This window comes from Amia ocellicauda, chromosome 5 (genome assembly GCF_036373705.1).
Source record: "Amia ocellicauda isolate fAmiCal2 chromosome 5, fAmiCal2.hap1, whole genome shotgun sequence".
Classification (NCBI taxonomy): domain Eukaryota; kingdom Metazoa; phylum Chordata; class Actinopteri; order Amiiformes; family Amiidae; genus Amia; species Amia ocellicauda.
This window is the reverse complement of record NC_089854.1, coordinates 31,859,729-31,877,112: the sequence shown is the minus strand read 5'-3', so window position 1 is coordinate 31,877,112 and position 17,384 is coordinate 31,859,729. Positions and strand designations below refer to the sequence as shown.

The window sequence follows — 17,384 nt, the reverse complement described above, 5'->3', positions numbered from 1 at the left end:
ATTATTAATAATAATAATAATAATAATAATAATAATAATTTGTTTGTGCAGATTCTGTCTGATTCTCCTGACTTTACAGAGAGATGTGGGAGGGTGTCTGGCAGGGTGTAAGTAGAATTTTACCTAAAGTGATTACTTTCTTAATTAGTCTGATTAATATTCTGCTTGAAGACCAGCAAGATGTGCCACTGTGCCTGCTGTTGCTCCAGAGGGAGATAAATGTTTCCGAATCACAGGTCGGAAAATAATTTGCCCAGGCAGTGTTTTATATCATCTTTAGGTTTATTTTTCTTCTCTTAAAGCAACACCCAGGACCTAGCCCGTATATTGCAAAACAAACAGCCCTATGACCTGTCTGACCCATCCTTTTAAAGCCTCCACTCAGAGCGTAGGCTGGGACTCCTTGAGTTTTTCTTGAGGAATCTCCACATTTAGGGTATAAGCAATCCCAGCCGCAGTCCCCTGAGTGGTATAATAGCTGGGCTGTGGGTGTAGTATACTTGCAGGGTGAAGAGCGGCAGAAATCTTTGATGAGATGTTTCACAGGACGTGTGCCTTGTTTCATTCCTTCTGAAGAAGGACATCATTGAAATGGTAATCTGAGTTCAGAGACTCACAATACCACGTTGGTCTGAGAAATAATTGTGATTTTAAGCATGATTTTAAAAAGGAAAGTAGTTAACCCTGGTCTCAAAAAAAAGAGATCTTGTTATGTGTCAACATTCTTAATGTTTCACAATACATCCAAAATCTCACCAGATTCTGTGGTGGGAACCATATAGTGCTTTTTTATTGCTTGCCATAACTGTCAAATGTTGTGAATAAGCACTTTTGTATGGAGACCATGCAAAATATTTACGTCTTTATAAAAGTCACCTTTATCTCCCACCATGGTATCCCGATGCTTTAGATTTCTCCATTACTATGGTACTTGATGCCTGGATTTTTGATAGGGCATTTTTGTGCATTTAGGATACCTGGCAATTTTGTTTCTGCAGCTCTCAAAATCAATTTCACTGATGCATGTTTAATTTTTGCTTTGACTCTCCCCAACATTCACAAAAACAATGATCCCAGTAGGGAACAAGACGTGAAACCGCAAACTGTTTTTTTATGGGCATTCAGCTTTATGAAACCTTTGTGTTGTTTTTGCAGAGCACCTGCACAATCAATTGGGGATTCATCAAGTCTCCTTACCCGCAGGATCTAAGGTGATTAGTGTTAGAGAAGTGAGAATGAGAGGCCTACTAAATCAGTCCATCTCATTTGTTTCAACTTCTTATGTCCTTGAAAAGATCTTTTGCTAATGACTCAAGTCTCCCCCCCCCCCATTATACTGAATACCAATTCAAAAGAACTGGCAACCACTTTGCACGCTTCTGCTGCTGTCACTGCATAGGGTCTTTAACAATTGAGAATGTGGAACCGTAATTAATTTCTATGGCAGGACCCAACAATCATGTATTTCCAAGTCTCGGCTCATTTGTCTTATTGGGAGCCGAGTGAGAGTGCGTGTGATCATTTTAAGAGCCATTTCTTACTGTGATCGCTGAAGATGAAGAGAGCTTGTAATGTAGAATTGGATCTGGGAAGAGATTTATCTGATAATAGGGGCTGCTTTGCTCTGAGAACTTCTGTAGTACCTACATGATGCCTACTTGTCTACCACTGTAGTGTAAGAGACAAAGAAAAGTTATCTGTCATGGAAAGCGGTAAGCTGTAGCACAGTGCTCTGAAGTGAGGATCCCAAATCCAGAGAATGGACACAGTGCTCTATTCGCCCCCTGTAATTTAGGAGTAACTTTGTTGAGCCTGCTGGCCATCCTACTGTGTCTTGTCAAGGGTTGTGAAGGATTTTCACAGCTTCCTGCTGAGCAGCATTAATTGGCCTAGATGCAGCTTTCATGTGCGGACAATTAAAAACATGCGAGTGGGGGGGGTGTAGGTGGGACAAGGATGGATCACATATGGCTGTTTTTAACCTTCATTTGTTTTTGTTTTCCATGTTTTATTTATTATATTTCTTAAAAAAATAAAAATCTCCATATTTTGTCTGCAGTGGGTGTCAACATGTTTTACATCTGCATCATCGTATACCTGTACGGGGATCTGGCCATCTATGCAGCTGCTGTGCCCATTTCCCTGATGGAAGTAGCTTGGTGAGTAATCCTGGGATTGAGAAGTGGGAAAGTCATGTGTAATGTGTAATGTGTGCGTGCGTGTGTGTGTGTGTGTGTGTGTGTGTGTGTGTGTGTGTGTGTGTGATTGCAGGTGTTGGTGGGTTCTGTTTCATCAATGTGACTATCGGTACCAGGGGAATATCAGTGATCAGTAGTTTTTCATCATTTGGTACAAAGTCGCAAGCCGTCCTTGTGGTTTGGCATTTCACTCTGCTGCATCTATGCTGCATAACATCCATGTCATAGTTACCATCTGGGGTCTTGCAGGCCTAAGGAGGGAGGGAGCCTTTCTTGCACACTTCTGGTGACTTGCAAAATTGTAGTGCATGCTGGCTGGATGGAACTCCAGCAAACCAGTTTTCCATTATAAGGTTTGATGCATTTGAGGCATAGTGCGGCAAGCACTAAAAACAAATAATACAAGTTGTACAGATTAAACTAAAACTGTATAATATTCAATATAATTTTAATGACACATATCTCAAAATAATGATTACCTAACCTGAAATATTTACTTCCTTGATTTGAATAATTTCCCCTTCAAAGCCTGAACTTGGTGTTTGTTTATGTACAGAACTAAGATTGATCATTGCTCTTAAAACAAAGGATAGTCCCTGTTCTGTTTTTATTTTTTTAGAAGAGAGATCGATACTGTTGTTGCACGTCTACCCAGCCAAATAATCCAACCATAAAAGATGGTTGGATTAGATGCTCGGCCTGACTAAGATACTCGTAACCAAATGAGTAACCTGGATCAAATCACAACTTTGTTTGGAACTTGTGTATTTTCTAGATTCCCATCCTCTCCCATACGTTGGCAATACAAAGTTTTATTGACTCAAAGTTAATGATCTTTGAATCCTCGAGGGTGTGAGGGCTGGGGAATGACAGACACCAGACACTATCTAAGTTGGCAGTCATTTTGAATAGAAGTTCAGCGCCTGATGCCATCACTTCTGATCTATTTCCATTAAGAGTCTCCTCTGTCAGTTGCGGTCAGTACACCGGATCATGCTGCATGGCTCCCAGACATGGTGTTATGATGGATTTTGAAAAATCCAATAGCATTTCCTTGAGTGATTACATATTCCATATAGCAGACAGTCATGTCTTGTGACCAACGTTTCTTTGTGATACCACAAAGCCTTTTTAATTTTTTTCCCCCTTTCCTGCCTGCCAGCTCCCGTTTTTTATTTTCAACTTTTTTTTTCCATTTCCAAATTACATTTGGCTGGCTTGTAATGACATTGTGAGCTGCTCTTCAAATGGGAAGATCGCTGGAAGCAAAACATAAATAAATAAATAAATAAATAAATAAATAAATAAGCAGATATTGTTGTTATCTTTTTTTTTTTTTTTTTTGGTTTCTTTCCCTCACCTGCTTTCATTTTAAGCAGTGTCTTATGATAGCATAATTTCAGATCTCTCTCTCTATTGTCTAACATAGTTAATTTAGTATTTTCCCTGCATGTGTGTGTAGCTCAGGTTGTCGGATATTTATTCAGCTGATGATTATCCCAATTAGAGGGTGAACACAACTTGTTCTCTTGAAGCAATTTTGCTCAAAACATTGTGTTTAATTGATTGTACAATGCTTAATATATCTGGTGGTTAAGGTAAGAATACAAATTAAAAGTTATGCTCTTCCAATCAGAAATCTCAATACTCTGTTACGGACAGCCCTCTGCCTTTGATTGATTTAAACCAGGGACTGGCTAAATTCTTATCTGGAGCTCTAGTGTCTGTGGCATCCTGTTTCTGCCATATATATGTAATTAAAAGAAAAAAGGTCTGTGCCATAGAGCACTTTGACACTGTGTACTGTAATGAATACTTTTTACACCTTGTAATGCAAGTCTCTGAACATGCACTGATTGCACAGGGCAGGGAACCTGCTGTTTTTCCAGTTGTCTATAGGTTATTGGTTTCCTGTTTTTCATATACACGCTTCATGGACTTTTGATCATTGCCAGGGTGAGACTGGAAAAGAAAGCAGCCAGCAGGCCTTATTGTTATCCGATGGCCTATCTGTTGAACTCCCACATATCGTAGAGCACATCTCCATCGTGTTCTTTTTGTAAGTCCCAACTGAGAGACTTATCTCTCCGAATTGGCTCTGATTTTTGTCAAGTGCTTTCAGATCACGGTTTGAAGAGGGATGCAGCATACATCTCTACTCTATTGTAATGTGTTGTGAAATGACAACCCAAGAAACATTTCACATTCAGCCATTGAATTTCTATAATCATCCTTCCACTTCAAAGTGAAATACTGCCAAGAAGGGAGAACTGAGCTGCAACATCTGAAATTATACATTTAAATGTATAAACATATACATTTATCTCTGTCTTTAGATAGCTTATGGTTGTAACTTGCTTGTACATGAGTCTTATACAAAGAGCAAATAGTGGAGTAGCCACATTAATTACGTAGTTGATCAATGTAACTACGGATTAATTGACACACAAATCGGACAAATTGACAGATTCCTGGATGAATTTACTACTCTATGGCCAAACTGCTGTCTGCATGGCCAAATTGACGAATTTCTCAATGAACTACCAAATTGATGGACGAACACTTTTGGCACAAATGGCGCTCCATATTTTTCAGTCAGATTTTGGATAGTGTCATCAAGACTGCTGTCCGAAGTCTTATTCAGATGTTGGAGAAATTAATAATTTCTGTGTCCTGATATTCCAGACATACTCCTTGGTGAAGTTCATAATCCAAATATCTTATTCGGAATAGTGCTAATCATATTCCAGATAGGTCATTTATAAGACAGATTACATCTCACCAATTCTGTAATATTCCACAGAATCATGGAATTCCAGGCTTACTCCACTAGAGTTTCATAATCAGCATATTTGGAATACCGCTAGTCATATTCCACTCATTTACAAGAATAAGTACACCTCCCCAATACTGTATTTTTCCACATAATAACAAATACAATGTGCATGAGTAAAGTCCCCAAATGGACCTACAGCTGGGAGGCTCCCCGTTTAAAACTTTAATATTTTTCCTTTTGTTCTGCAGCGGTAATCACTCATGCAGCGCAGGAAGCAGTATCAAGTACAACGACACAGACTCCTGCTGGGGCCCAGTCAAGCGAAAGGATGCCTACAGGGTCTTTTTGGTATGTACTGCTCCCCTAGCTCTGCAGATTTCAAAACGTAAAACTGTAGGCCTGAGTCCATGAATGTCAATACAGCTCACAAGCCTACACCTTCAAGTGTACAATAGCCCCAGTCATTGCAGGTACTTAACTCTGCATGAGCAACTTAGAAGGAAGTACAGTGTCAAAATGCAGCATGTGTTATATGTTCTAAATTATATATGCATGCATGCATGCATGTATGTATGTATTATCCTTCTACAACCCAAGAGAGGCTCGGTGCCTCAAAAGACCCCACCTTGCACAACACTTATTGTCTGGACTGAACAGTCAAGTCGTGGAAAGTTTGTTTGCTGTTTTAAAGGGTGTCATAGTTCTCCATTCCAACCTTATAACTCTCAAAATAGCGGAGGAACATTACCTCGGGCTACACAAGGCTCTCTTAGGAGTTCTCTGGGCCTCAGCTGTGTAGATGGTTTGTGTTGGGGGGGAAAAAAACAAGTGAATAAAGTAGAATTAAAAATGTTAAGACATAATTAGGCCTTGATCTTATTATTCTGGCTGGATCAGACAGTAATTAGCAGGAACTAGTACAGCCCAGTGAGCAGCTTCTATGTAGAAAGTGTTTTTTTCCTAATTTGAAAGATACTATTGCTACTAATATCACTGCTATAAAATTAATTATTAATGCATTTATTTATTAGCAGATGCTCTAATCTAGGGTGACTTAGTTGTCACCAAATATTTAACTAAAACATTTGTGAAAAGAAAGATTAGAGTTGAGAATATAATTTGTACCTGCAGTACATTCAGCTAAAAAATAGTATGAATTAGGGCTGCAGCTATCGATTATTATGATAATTGATTATTCTATACATAAAACGAACGATTATTAGAATTATCACTAAAGTACATTATCAGTGCATTCTTATGGGGTCCTGGTACCAACATGGCATTCTTTTTTTTTAGTTTACCGAACTCTGTAAATACTGGACTCTGATTACCGATAAACACTCACAGCAGGGGCTTGCCCTGATGAGGACAATACATTTTGCATTATACTTAACCACTTCAACTCCAGATGAAAAAACAAAAACCCTTCCCAGGTACCACATTTTGAAAATAATGATAATGATTAAATGCCAAAGTTGAATTGCCGCAATAGACAGAAGACTTCTACCCGCACAGGTACATGGAGGCTCTAAACAACATGCGTTAGGATAAAAACATGGCATGATCATGGTCCCCGAATTTCAATTCACATTCTACTCTATCATCACTGGCTTTGGAAATGATATGAAACTACGTGGTACTGGGGGTTTTCATTTGATGTGCGTATGTACATCATAGTATTGAAGTGGTTAAATTCAGTGTACCTAGAAGAATTGATGCTGTTTTGAAGGCAAAAATATTGATTTGATGTAGATTTTTCTTCTGTTCACTCACTTTGCATTTAGTTAATTGATTAAATATAATATATTAACATGTCTATTTTTGAAAGCATTCTTACAGAATTTTTTCACACCTGCCTAAAACTTTTGCACAGTACTGTGTGTGTGTGTGTGTATGTATGTATGTATGTATGTATGTATATGTGTATATGTATATGTGTATATATATATATATATATTTCTCTTTTCTCCTGGAGGAATTCTGAGCTCATGTAAAGGGCAGCATGCGCTTCATGGCATTTTCCTCACCAGTGAGACAGAAAAGTACTGGCTAGTATGATAATGTATTTCCTAAAGGGAAATTCACTGGAATCCTATTCTGCATAAAAAGACTTTAGCATGTGCGAAAAGGAAAAGGACACAAAAAGAAAATGGAAAGTGATCTAAATACCTACTGGGGAGATGCAAAGATACATTCAATACAAATAGAAACACCATAACAATAAAACCATTGTTGTTTGATGTACGCTTTGATTGATGCAGGGAATTGAAGCGGTGTGGTGAGACTGCATTCCCAGGATGAGGAACATTCTCCAGGCGTGTTTGAAACTAACCAGTCCCTGGTCGGTGGCGTGCTGTAGATACCACCACACGCACAGCAGCCAGGTTCACTCGTAGGACACGGGCGGCTATCTTCAGTGACAGCGCTTCAGTATTTCAAGCATGAAAAGTATATTAGAAAATGCTGAGGTGTCACGGCCGCTTCCCTTCAGAACTCGTCCGACTGTGTCGTGGATCTTAATATGAAGTATTGTTGGAGACTGCAGGAGACTAAATTTCTCCCAACTTGAGTTGAAATTATACTTTAAAGAATCCACAACACTAAGGGATCTGCATTTTGCTAAAGCACAAACTATGTTTTGCCAATATTAGATTTAAAACATGTATTTATATGTATTTCTATTTTTAAATCTGCCCCTTGAAACAATATCAATATTATCATTACTGACACACTACCATAATGGTTTTTGAAGCTGTTAGACTCTACTCCACTTGACAGAAATTCTCAATTAAACACTCAATTAAAAGGTTGACTTTTTTGTATGCAGTGTGCACATCTTTTCTAATCCATTTATTTAGTCTTTTCCACCTCTACATTGTCTCTTGTTAGATTTGTATCTTTACAGTTATGGCAGCTTTTTCTTTCCCCTCATCACCTACCTGGAAGCAAAACCTTTGGCCACAGCTGTATGTCATTACAATGATTTACTGTAAGATGGGTTAGAAGGATCTTTATCTTTTTATCTAATTAGATTTTTTTGTTTTGTTTCTTCATACTGCTGGTTTCGGCACATTTCTTGTCCTTGGTTTAAGCATGATGGCAATGGCCCTCTTTGCCCATAACTACAGTTAGTTTAGAGCAAAACACAAAACAGCAGGACCTTATGCAGTTGCTTAGTAAAGTAATTGTTTCTTTTATTAGTTTTACAGAGCTCTCAGGCATGAATGAGGCTTCAGTGTTTTTTTTTTTTTTTTTTTTTTTTAATTTTACTTAATGAAACCTTATTACATTTCTTCCTTTCACTGCTTTTTTTCCACGTCAATAAATTTTACATTTTTATAAAAGATTAATCTGATCTGCTTAGAATGCAAATAGATATAATTCTACCTCACACTTCCTCACCACTTACTCACCTGAGTTTAAGTATTTGTACCAAAGCCAGACCCCACAAGTCACATTAATTTACCACTTCATATGAGCACAGTGCTCTCAGATTGCTATCCATGGTTTGACACCTGGCAGTACTTTCCCCTTTAGCCATATGCAAATTCCTGAATGCATGCAAATCCAAATTATATATTTATATGTATATTTGGGATATATGTATTTATGATAAATATAAACAGCATACAAGAAATGTAGTTTGTATGCTCCTCTTTCATCCACTACCTGAAATCCTACTTCCATGGCAAACTTAAAGGCCCTTAAACATTGATACTAAAATGAGGTTAAAAAATGGGTCGCCAAAACAAAATTGAGTATAATTTTTCTCTGGTTTTCTCTTGAAATGTAATAATAATACTATATGCAGTACATCTGATGAGGCAATATACTGCAGAGCACTCTGTAAGCATGGCTATTAGTGAGAGCCCAACTGAAACAGTCCGTCGCTGGACCAAAAACTCTGCGACAGCAAGCTGTCCCTATCACCAGTGTCATCCGTTGCCGAGTCTAGACCCAAAACTGATTAGAGCAGACATGGAGGATGAAGCAGGTCAATATATACTATATATATACTATATATTACTTCCTCTTGAAGGCGGCACTAAGCAGAGTGACAGTGCAGAGAGGCTTTGGCAGGTTATAATTATTTTAAAGACAAAGCCGTGAGAAAGTAATGCTGACGTTTGGAAACCTTGTGGAATCAATCTGGATTTAACAGAGTCTGTACTCGACTTTGCAGGAAACTTTCATTAGTGGTAAGAATATACTTTTGCTTTCTTGCTGTCTAGTGAATGTTTTGGGGGAGTTAGGTCTGTGCAAATTAAAATTATGTCTATATTTTTTCTATGCAGATATAGAGATAGAATCGAGCTTAAGTTTCATAGAGTCAAAGACATGATGACTTTGTTTAACCTCCATGGTCAATGGCTGAACTGTTTCTGGAATGGTGTGTCGCAGATTCTGAGGAAATGCCGGGAGGTGCGGCGAATACTGCTATCGCACAGGGTGCACAATTGGCCAGGGCCGGGGCTGCATTTAGCCCCTTGAACACTGGATCCGATGATTCATCCAATTTACTGTCGTGAAAAGAGAAAAGACTAGTGTGCATCTGTATCCCACCTTGCACCTCGAGGCCGTCATTGTCGTTTGACATAGGAGAGTCAACGAGTTCGATTCGATCTGATTTCACGTACGTTAAAAATGACATTGACCAATGGAAAACAGTAGGGAAACACGTGGATTGATGGAAAAGCTTATCTGCTTGTCTAACCATGAAGAATGAAGCTTACAACATGGCAAATAATTAGACAAAAAATATATGGCAAGCTATCACGGAGGAGTAGGACACTACCAATGTAGCTAGCTAATTCTCCTTGAAAGTGGGAAAGCACAGATAAACAACAAAAATCTGACATAGATTTGCACAAATAAACAGTTAAATGTTGAACCGTGCATTCTGCTTTTGTTTCTTTATGGTCAAGTGTACTTTGTAAGTGATTCATTTTTTTTTTTTTTTTTTTTTTTTTAATCATTGTAAAAATGATGAAAAAGCTGCTTATTTTGTCAGCAGCCCCATTGCAAACTGAAAATGATGGGTGACAGAGCCTCAGTAGCTCTGTACCACGGCTGTGGATAGCACTTGATACTAGTTTTAAGAAAGCTTTTAAGGATCTCTCATTCATTGCTTGTTCCACTTTATTGGCTAACCTGCTTGTTGTCTTGCTGACTTTGTTTTGTCTGTATGTTTAAATTCTGCTTGTTGTATTTTTCATTGTGGTGTGCATGTTTGAGTTGCTACTGCATATTGCCTGTTTTATCTTTTTGCTGTGTCTGTTTTGACTCTTGCTTGACTTATAAATAAGTTTTATAAATAAAATGTATTGTTGTTGTTGTACGTGAGGAGGTAAAGAAACAGTGGCGTAGTTTGCGAAGCGCACATTGATGTAAGAAACAGGAAAGGCTGTGTGCTTGACGCGGTTTAAACGTATGCAATGTGCAATGTCCTTGACGGACAACTTTTCAGGTGACGGACTACAAATGGTGTCAGTTGCAGTGAGCAATAGTCTTCAGATAAGGCTAATCATATTTTGTTCACACAAAAGCAAATCTCACAAATCAGACATTCAAAATCCCAGCTACTATCCCATTAAATCTACATTTCCAATATCCCACCCTGATTAGCCACGATTGGCTAAAATGCCCGCATAATACAATATCTGCCAATTAATCGATAGCAATATTGCAAACCTGAATGTCAATTTGCATGTTGTGCGCAGTCTGAACTCCAAAAGAGGAGGAGGTGATCGCTGGCACTAGCAGAGCTAATGTTTGATTTGTCTTAAATGTGGCTTTAAATCTGTGCATGCAGTGTCAACCCTGCTAACACGCAACGTAGTAGCAACGTAAATTACGTACAATGTTTGTGGCAATGATGTGTGTTAGCAGGGAAGCCCCCGATGATGAGTAAAATAGAAGAGAATAAAAAGTAGCTCTCATGTTAAAAAGGTTGGAGACCCCTGGTTAAGATTAAATCGCCATAACATGCATACTCTCCCAATCAGTAACATTGCTCGGTTTTTTGGAGGCAGGACGTTGAACTGATCTCAATGACTTGTTTGTTGCGCACAGTAATTCAGCAGTAGGATTAATTTGAGCAAATGTGTAGGAATAATTAACATGTGAATGTATTTCAATTTAACAGCAATTTTAAAATCCCGTTCTGTTTAAAAGTGTCCCGGGATTGTGGGGCCAGCTAGCAACCCTTCTTAATGAGAGAATCAACGGTCTGGTGATATAATAACAATATTGTACTTAAAGAGAAATTGGGGCATATAGACTTTGTCTGATTGCATGCTCAGTGCTTTTTCGTGTACTCATTGTTAGTTGGATTGTGAAGGTTTGTCATTCTAAAAATGTGGGTCGCCGGAAAAAAAGTTTGAAAACCACTGCTGTAGATAACACGGCAGAGTTGCAGAGAAACACATTCTGCAGCAGCACTGCGCATGGGTAAAGCATTGTTCTCCCTGCTAATGTTATACAAACAAAATGGAGTTTGCCATTGGAGCTCCTGTTGTGATAACACAAGTCTTTGACAAAAGCAGAGTTATTGCACAATGCAGCCACAATGCACCGCACTGCCTAGATTTGAGTTTAATGAAGCTTTAACATGTTTTATGGGCTCTGTTCTTTGGAGCTTCCATTTCATAGCTGAACTATACAGCAGTGTTTGGAGTTAATTATTTTTTTTACCGTTTATAAGGAGTTTTAATGAAACCATTCCAGTTGGAACTGCCGCCATTTTTCTTTTGTAAAAAGTAGCAATATAATAAAAAATTGTCAAAATAATTGCGATTTTAGTTTTTCTTTATTGCATTGTAAATGTATTCTCATTACTTCGCATTAGCTACTTTTTGATTACACCACAATTTACAATTGCATTAGTACTATATTTAATAAAAATAAGTGATTGCCAGACTATACTAATCACAACCAGCACTTTAAGCTTTGATTTTTCTTGTAGAATTGATCCTTGCTTCAGGTTTTTAATTTTCATTGTTTTAACTAAGACACTTGGGTGTACTGTCTTCCTCCTTTGAGATTCATATCATTCATCCATTATTGATTAGCTCATTTGCATTTATTTTTAATTTGCCCCCATTGCTTTGTCTCCAGAATCCACTCTTACGTAGTGTAATGGGAGTGTATTAGACAATAAAACAAAAGTTGTACATTGAGAATGCAGTTTTCACTTGACCAATAATTAAAAGATAGGAAGTACGGCTGAAAAGTTCTACATTGGAGGGTTGTGCTCACAAGGGAATTCTTACGAAAGACATGTGAAACCGTTGGTCTGGAAGGTTCTGCCGAGTTACTGGCTACACCCTTTAACTGTCTCCTTAACTTTAATTGACCAGCATAGCCCAAATTTGATAAGAAATCTTCTGGTTGCAGTTGGTTTTTGCAGTGCGATTCTCTAAATGACATTACAGCCTCCACTCCTAGAGGGTGCAGGTTGCAGTCCAAGCCGAGCTGCTTACCAGCTACTTTACACCAGCAGAGTTTTCATCGGAAGAGGGAGCACTGATGATGGCACATTTGATTACATTTGGCTGGGACTTAGTATAACATTGGGTAGAGGTCAGTCAGTCAGATCACGTGCATTTTAACTCTGTTCTGGCTGCTTCCAGGAGAAAGTATCAAGAGGGAGAGCTGGGTTCATTCTCTGTTCTGACAAACTTTACTTGGCAGATCTCGCAGGGTTGAACGTGAGTTCTGCTGTTCCAAGTTAAGCTGCCTGCTGTGCGTTAGTTTAACATTGCAAAAATAACATTAGGCTGTGTCACGCACATTTGAAAAGGAACGAAAAGGAGGCAGGCTGATCTATTTAAAAAGCATTCTTATCCTGCTCTGAGTTGAGGTAAATCTAGACAAACAAACCTAGATTACTTACTGCAGGGGTTTTCAAGCCGGTCCTGGAGTACCCCCTGCCCTGCTGGTTTTTGTTCCAACCTAGGTGTTAATTACTTAATTGAATGGTATATTGCTTTGTTAGGTCAATTAAGGATTCAATTAAGCAATTCAGTCCTCGGTTGGAACAAAAACCAGCAGGGCAGGGGGTACTCCAGGACCGGTTTGAAAACCACTGACTTACTGGAATGATTTAAAAATGGAATGAGCATGTTCCTTCTAGTGTTCGGGTGATGTTCAGTACGTTTATATGAGATCAGACATTCAGAAAACTACTGTTATCAGCAAACAAAATTAAAGTTTTCTGGAATAATAAACCCCACCTGTATGTACATTACAATCCAGTTCAAGTTCTGTTTGATTGCCACTGTTGATTTAAAAAAAAAAAAAAAAAGAAAAACATCAGAAAATATAGTGCACTTGTACACAGGCAGTGGTAGGCAAAGTAGAAATGAAGGTCAAAGCACGGATTGAGTTTTTTAAATTAACTCATTGGGATTTTCCTGGAAACTCACTGTTGGAAGATTCTGATGTGTATTTACGGGACATGTGATTGCAGAATATTTTTTTACTGAGGCACTACCGGCATTGCAACACTGATGTGAGCACATTGATTGACAGCTTTGGCCCTTTGAGAGATAACGGACCAATAGCTGGGAATATAAATGGATAGATACAGGAGATTGATACAGGTGATAAACAGATACATATGAATGATGGATAAATAGGCAGAGAAGATGTCTATGTAGGGTGTGAACAGTGCAATTTGTGCTAATTATACTTTTAACTCATTAAAATGAATATGATTGGACTGCAGTACTAACTAGGAGAAGAAACGCTGATTTCCTTTTTTGCAAGTGAGCATCCAGGGCACAGTAATAATAGTAGTCTGTTTCCATCTCTCTCCTGCCTTTTTTTTCAGGACAGAGGTGGTGGGAAGGGGTATTCAAATCTGGGTGTCATTTCTGTAACTGCTTCAGGACAGCAGCAGGCAGGAATTCCACGTAATCCTCTTTGTTTTTTTCCCATTGAGTGGACTGTTTTTGCATGAAGTCAGTTGCTTGTGGGAGTGGAAATGAGTGTCTTGGACAATGATGTCTGTAGAGTTTAGGTTTGGTGGGGGTGGAGGATTAAAAGGAGTGCGATTATGATGTCATGAGGGCAGCTTTAATCTCCTGTGGGTGGGATGTCAGAGATGGAAGGCAGAACTGGTGTCCGAGTACAGCAAGAGAGAAATTGCATTGATAGGTGGTTCTCTGGGAATCCTCATTCAGCTCTGTATAGGAGTGTTTTAGGAAATTAAATAATCTGTTATGGTTTGGCTTTTGGGACATTTCAAATGTCAGGTCACACTTGGAACTAGACCAATTCAAATCAACTTTGACCTGCCCGCGATTTGCAAATGGCACATTTGTATTTCTAAGCTGTTAGAAGTGGCATCTGACAATACAATAAGCTGTGATACAAGTTTGTAATTTGTAATGACCAGTTATGGCAGAGATTAAGGTCTATGTTTCTGTCATCCCTAGTTTGTATGTTATGCTACTTTTTCTTCTTTAAGCCTCCTGTTATATTAAGAACAGGCACCTGTTTTTTTATTAAGCTTTTGTACCATTTGGAACACCTAACATCAGCCTTAAACTGCACAGCATTCATGCATTGAAGTTATAAATTAGAAATGGGTGTAAACATTTGCTTGTGTCATAAAGTGAAAGGAAATGGGTATAAATATTGTTCTTCTCTACATATTGTATTTCTCTACATGCATAAACAGCCATTTACTATTATTATTATTATTATTATTATTATTATTATTATTATTATTATTATTAATAATAATAATAATACATGAACCTGCTATGGAGTCAGGGCTAAAATGGGGTGTGACCTGCCTCCTGAGATTGATGTCACTCAAGCTGATTTCCAAGACAAGTGGAGGCATCCGAAAGACTCCCTCATTTCTTAATCACAAGAAAGTGGTTAGAGTTTATATACCTATTAACAACGTACTGCTTAAAAAAGTGTGGCTAAACACAAGAAAAACTTTGAAAGTCATTGTGAAAACTACGGTGGGAGTTTTGCAGTACAGATAAACTAAATTTCCTCAGATAGCATGGCAACAGTAGTTTTTGTCTTTGAGTGTTTTATCGGAGCATTCGTTCAGCGTTGTCTTCTCCTTGAATTCATTTTCACGGTCAAAATAATGGCTTGCAGAATTGGTGTCTTTATCTATCCTCTTTCCCCCACAGGTTCATTTCCAGAACTAGGGAGATGGGGCACCTATCTCTTTAAGCTAAACGGTCAGATTTTTAATCCGGACCCCCAGAATTTCTCACACAGTAGACCTTGGAAGAAAAGAAAAAACCAAACACACTTACATGCATACACAGACACATGCATCCATGCATGCATACATACATTCACACACATACACAAATACGTACATACATACATAATTTATAAATATAAAACCGACAGTTGGAAGCATAGATAACCTGCATTATCTCAGAAAAACTGCCAGTCTGAAAGCCTATTTGAAAACAGCTGACAGATGTCATTATCTTATCTAAGTTGAGCGAATGGCCTGAGTAACCCCCAACTCCTCCCCAACATCAGGTCTGTGAAAGCTGAATATCAGCAGAAACGGTGCCTTCAGTCTTTAGAGAGAGTTGTCTTCGGTTCTGAGAAAAAACGAAGAAAAAAAAATAAAACGCTTCACAAGATAATACACACGCACACAAAATGTAATTCTATCTCTATGTAGGTCTCTCTTCCCTCTTCCGCCTGTTGTGATTCCTGAATACTCTTGCAGTTTTAAAGAGGGACTGCAAGAGCAAGATAAATTCTCCCTGCCTAGTAAAAAGAGATTGTAGTGGGTAGTTTCCCTGCAGTGAACTATTGGAAATTGCAGTCCATTGTTATAGTACAGTCATATTAGAGAACTTAGCCCAGCCTTTAGAAACAGAAAATTATATTATTTTTGTGGCAAATTACCTGTCAAAAAAGACCATACGTGTTAATTAAGGCAGATTACAGTAAATAAACCTCAGTATATAGTTTGTCAATGAGCCTTAAACTCAGTCCAAAAGTACATTTAAATATATATTGATTGGTGATAAATGGCATTACTAAATTATAAACACTGCATGTATGTATCTGCAATAAATATATAGCGTTTTGAAGAAGGTTTGGGAAATGAAGGTGAGAAATACTTTTTCTTTACCTTTGAGGTAAAAAAATATATATATTATTAAGCTGTATTTCTGTGGCTCATTCTCCCCTTCTCTTTCCTTTCACCTTGCTGTGAAGTGGAGAGCATAATAGTGCTTGATATGGGGCCACCCTTCAAAGCTCACAGGTGTCCTGCCTCCCAAGCACCCACAACAACAACAAAAAAGAACAAAAAATCAAAAAACGCTTTCCAAAATCAATTATCCTGGATCATCATGGAGCACAGACTTCTGTTATCAGTGCCTGGGCAACCTCCAAGAAGGGCCACCATGCAGGAATGCCAATCTGCTATACATGAAATGCGGTGTAATGTTGGAAGGCAGATGGAAGTCGGGATCAGAAGCCACAGTAATCTGGAACCTGGAATCTATAGGATCTTTTGTCCTAAAGAATTTGGCACTACTCACTCAGTAGGCTTGTGTGCAAATTGTGAGATTATTTTATCAGCAGATGAGAAACAACTGTTGCCAAATGTTCATGCTTTATTTAGCCACCCTCAATGCCTTAATGATACTAAACAGAAAGGAAAAAATTAATAAAAAGCGAAAAAATACAGAGGTACAAATATGTATTTTTGTTTAATCTTAATGTAAACGAATGAAGATACAATTAACAGTGGCTGATGGATCGATCTTTATCCCCACAGTTTAGAGTCACACAACCGGCCCTCTGGTGTCATTTATTAATTCAATTCTGAGAGCTTTTAAGAGGATTGTTGACTGATTTGATTTAATGCTGATTGATTTGGAAATTCTATATATAATATATACCAGTCTTTTGTGTATGTGTGAGTGTGCTTGTGTGTATGGGAGTAAGTGATTGTATGGGAGTGTGTGACTGTGTGAGTGTTTGTGTGCTTGTGTGTGTGTGTGTGTGTGTGTGTGTTTGTATGTGTGGGAGTGAGTGTGTGTATGTGTGGTGGCAGTAGACAAAAGAAGTGGCATTCAGTATCCTCAACAAATCTTTCATCAAATAAAGTGAAATTTGTGCATTTAAATCCAGAGATCTTGTTCTGAGCTAAAAAAAGCAAATGTGGTGCTGGGGTTGAGTATCTGAGACCGTAGTACTGACTGGTCTCTCCCCTCTAGAGTGATTTCCGTAGATTAACTTTCCAGCTCAATTAAATCTCCTATGTAGCACTTCCTGGCCAGTTTGATTCAGAGGAAAACTTCTGACTAACGATAGTGGCTTTTGTTATGAAATGATCTTAAAAAAATAAAAATTAATCATTTTATTTGGAATCCATGTGATTATCGCCCCCAATTAGT

The 17,384-nt window shown here is 38.2% G+C and overlaps 1 protein-coding gene across 1 annotated transcript in view; it reads left to right on the top strand.

Annotated features, from left to right (window-relative positions):
- slc38a12 (solute carrier family 38 member 12) overlaps window positions 1–17,384 on the top strand; it is a 123,953-nt gene that overhangs the window by 22,856 nt on the left and 83,713 nt on the right. Inside the window, exons 7-8 of the mRNA XM_066704782.1 lie at window positions 2,060–2,159; window positions 5,223–5,322. Of these exons, the coding sequence (XP_066560879.1) occupies window positions 2,060–2,159; window positions 5,223–5,322 (200 nt within the window). The remainder of the gene's footprint in view (window positions 1–2,059; window positions 2,160–5,222; window positions 5,323–17,384) is intronic.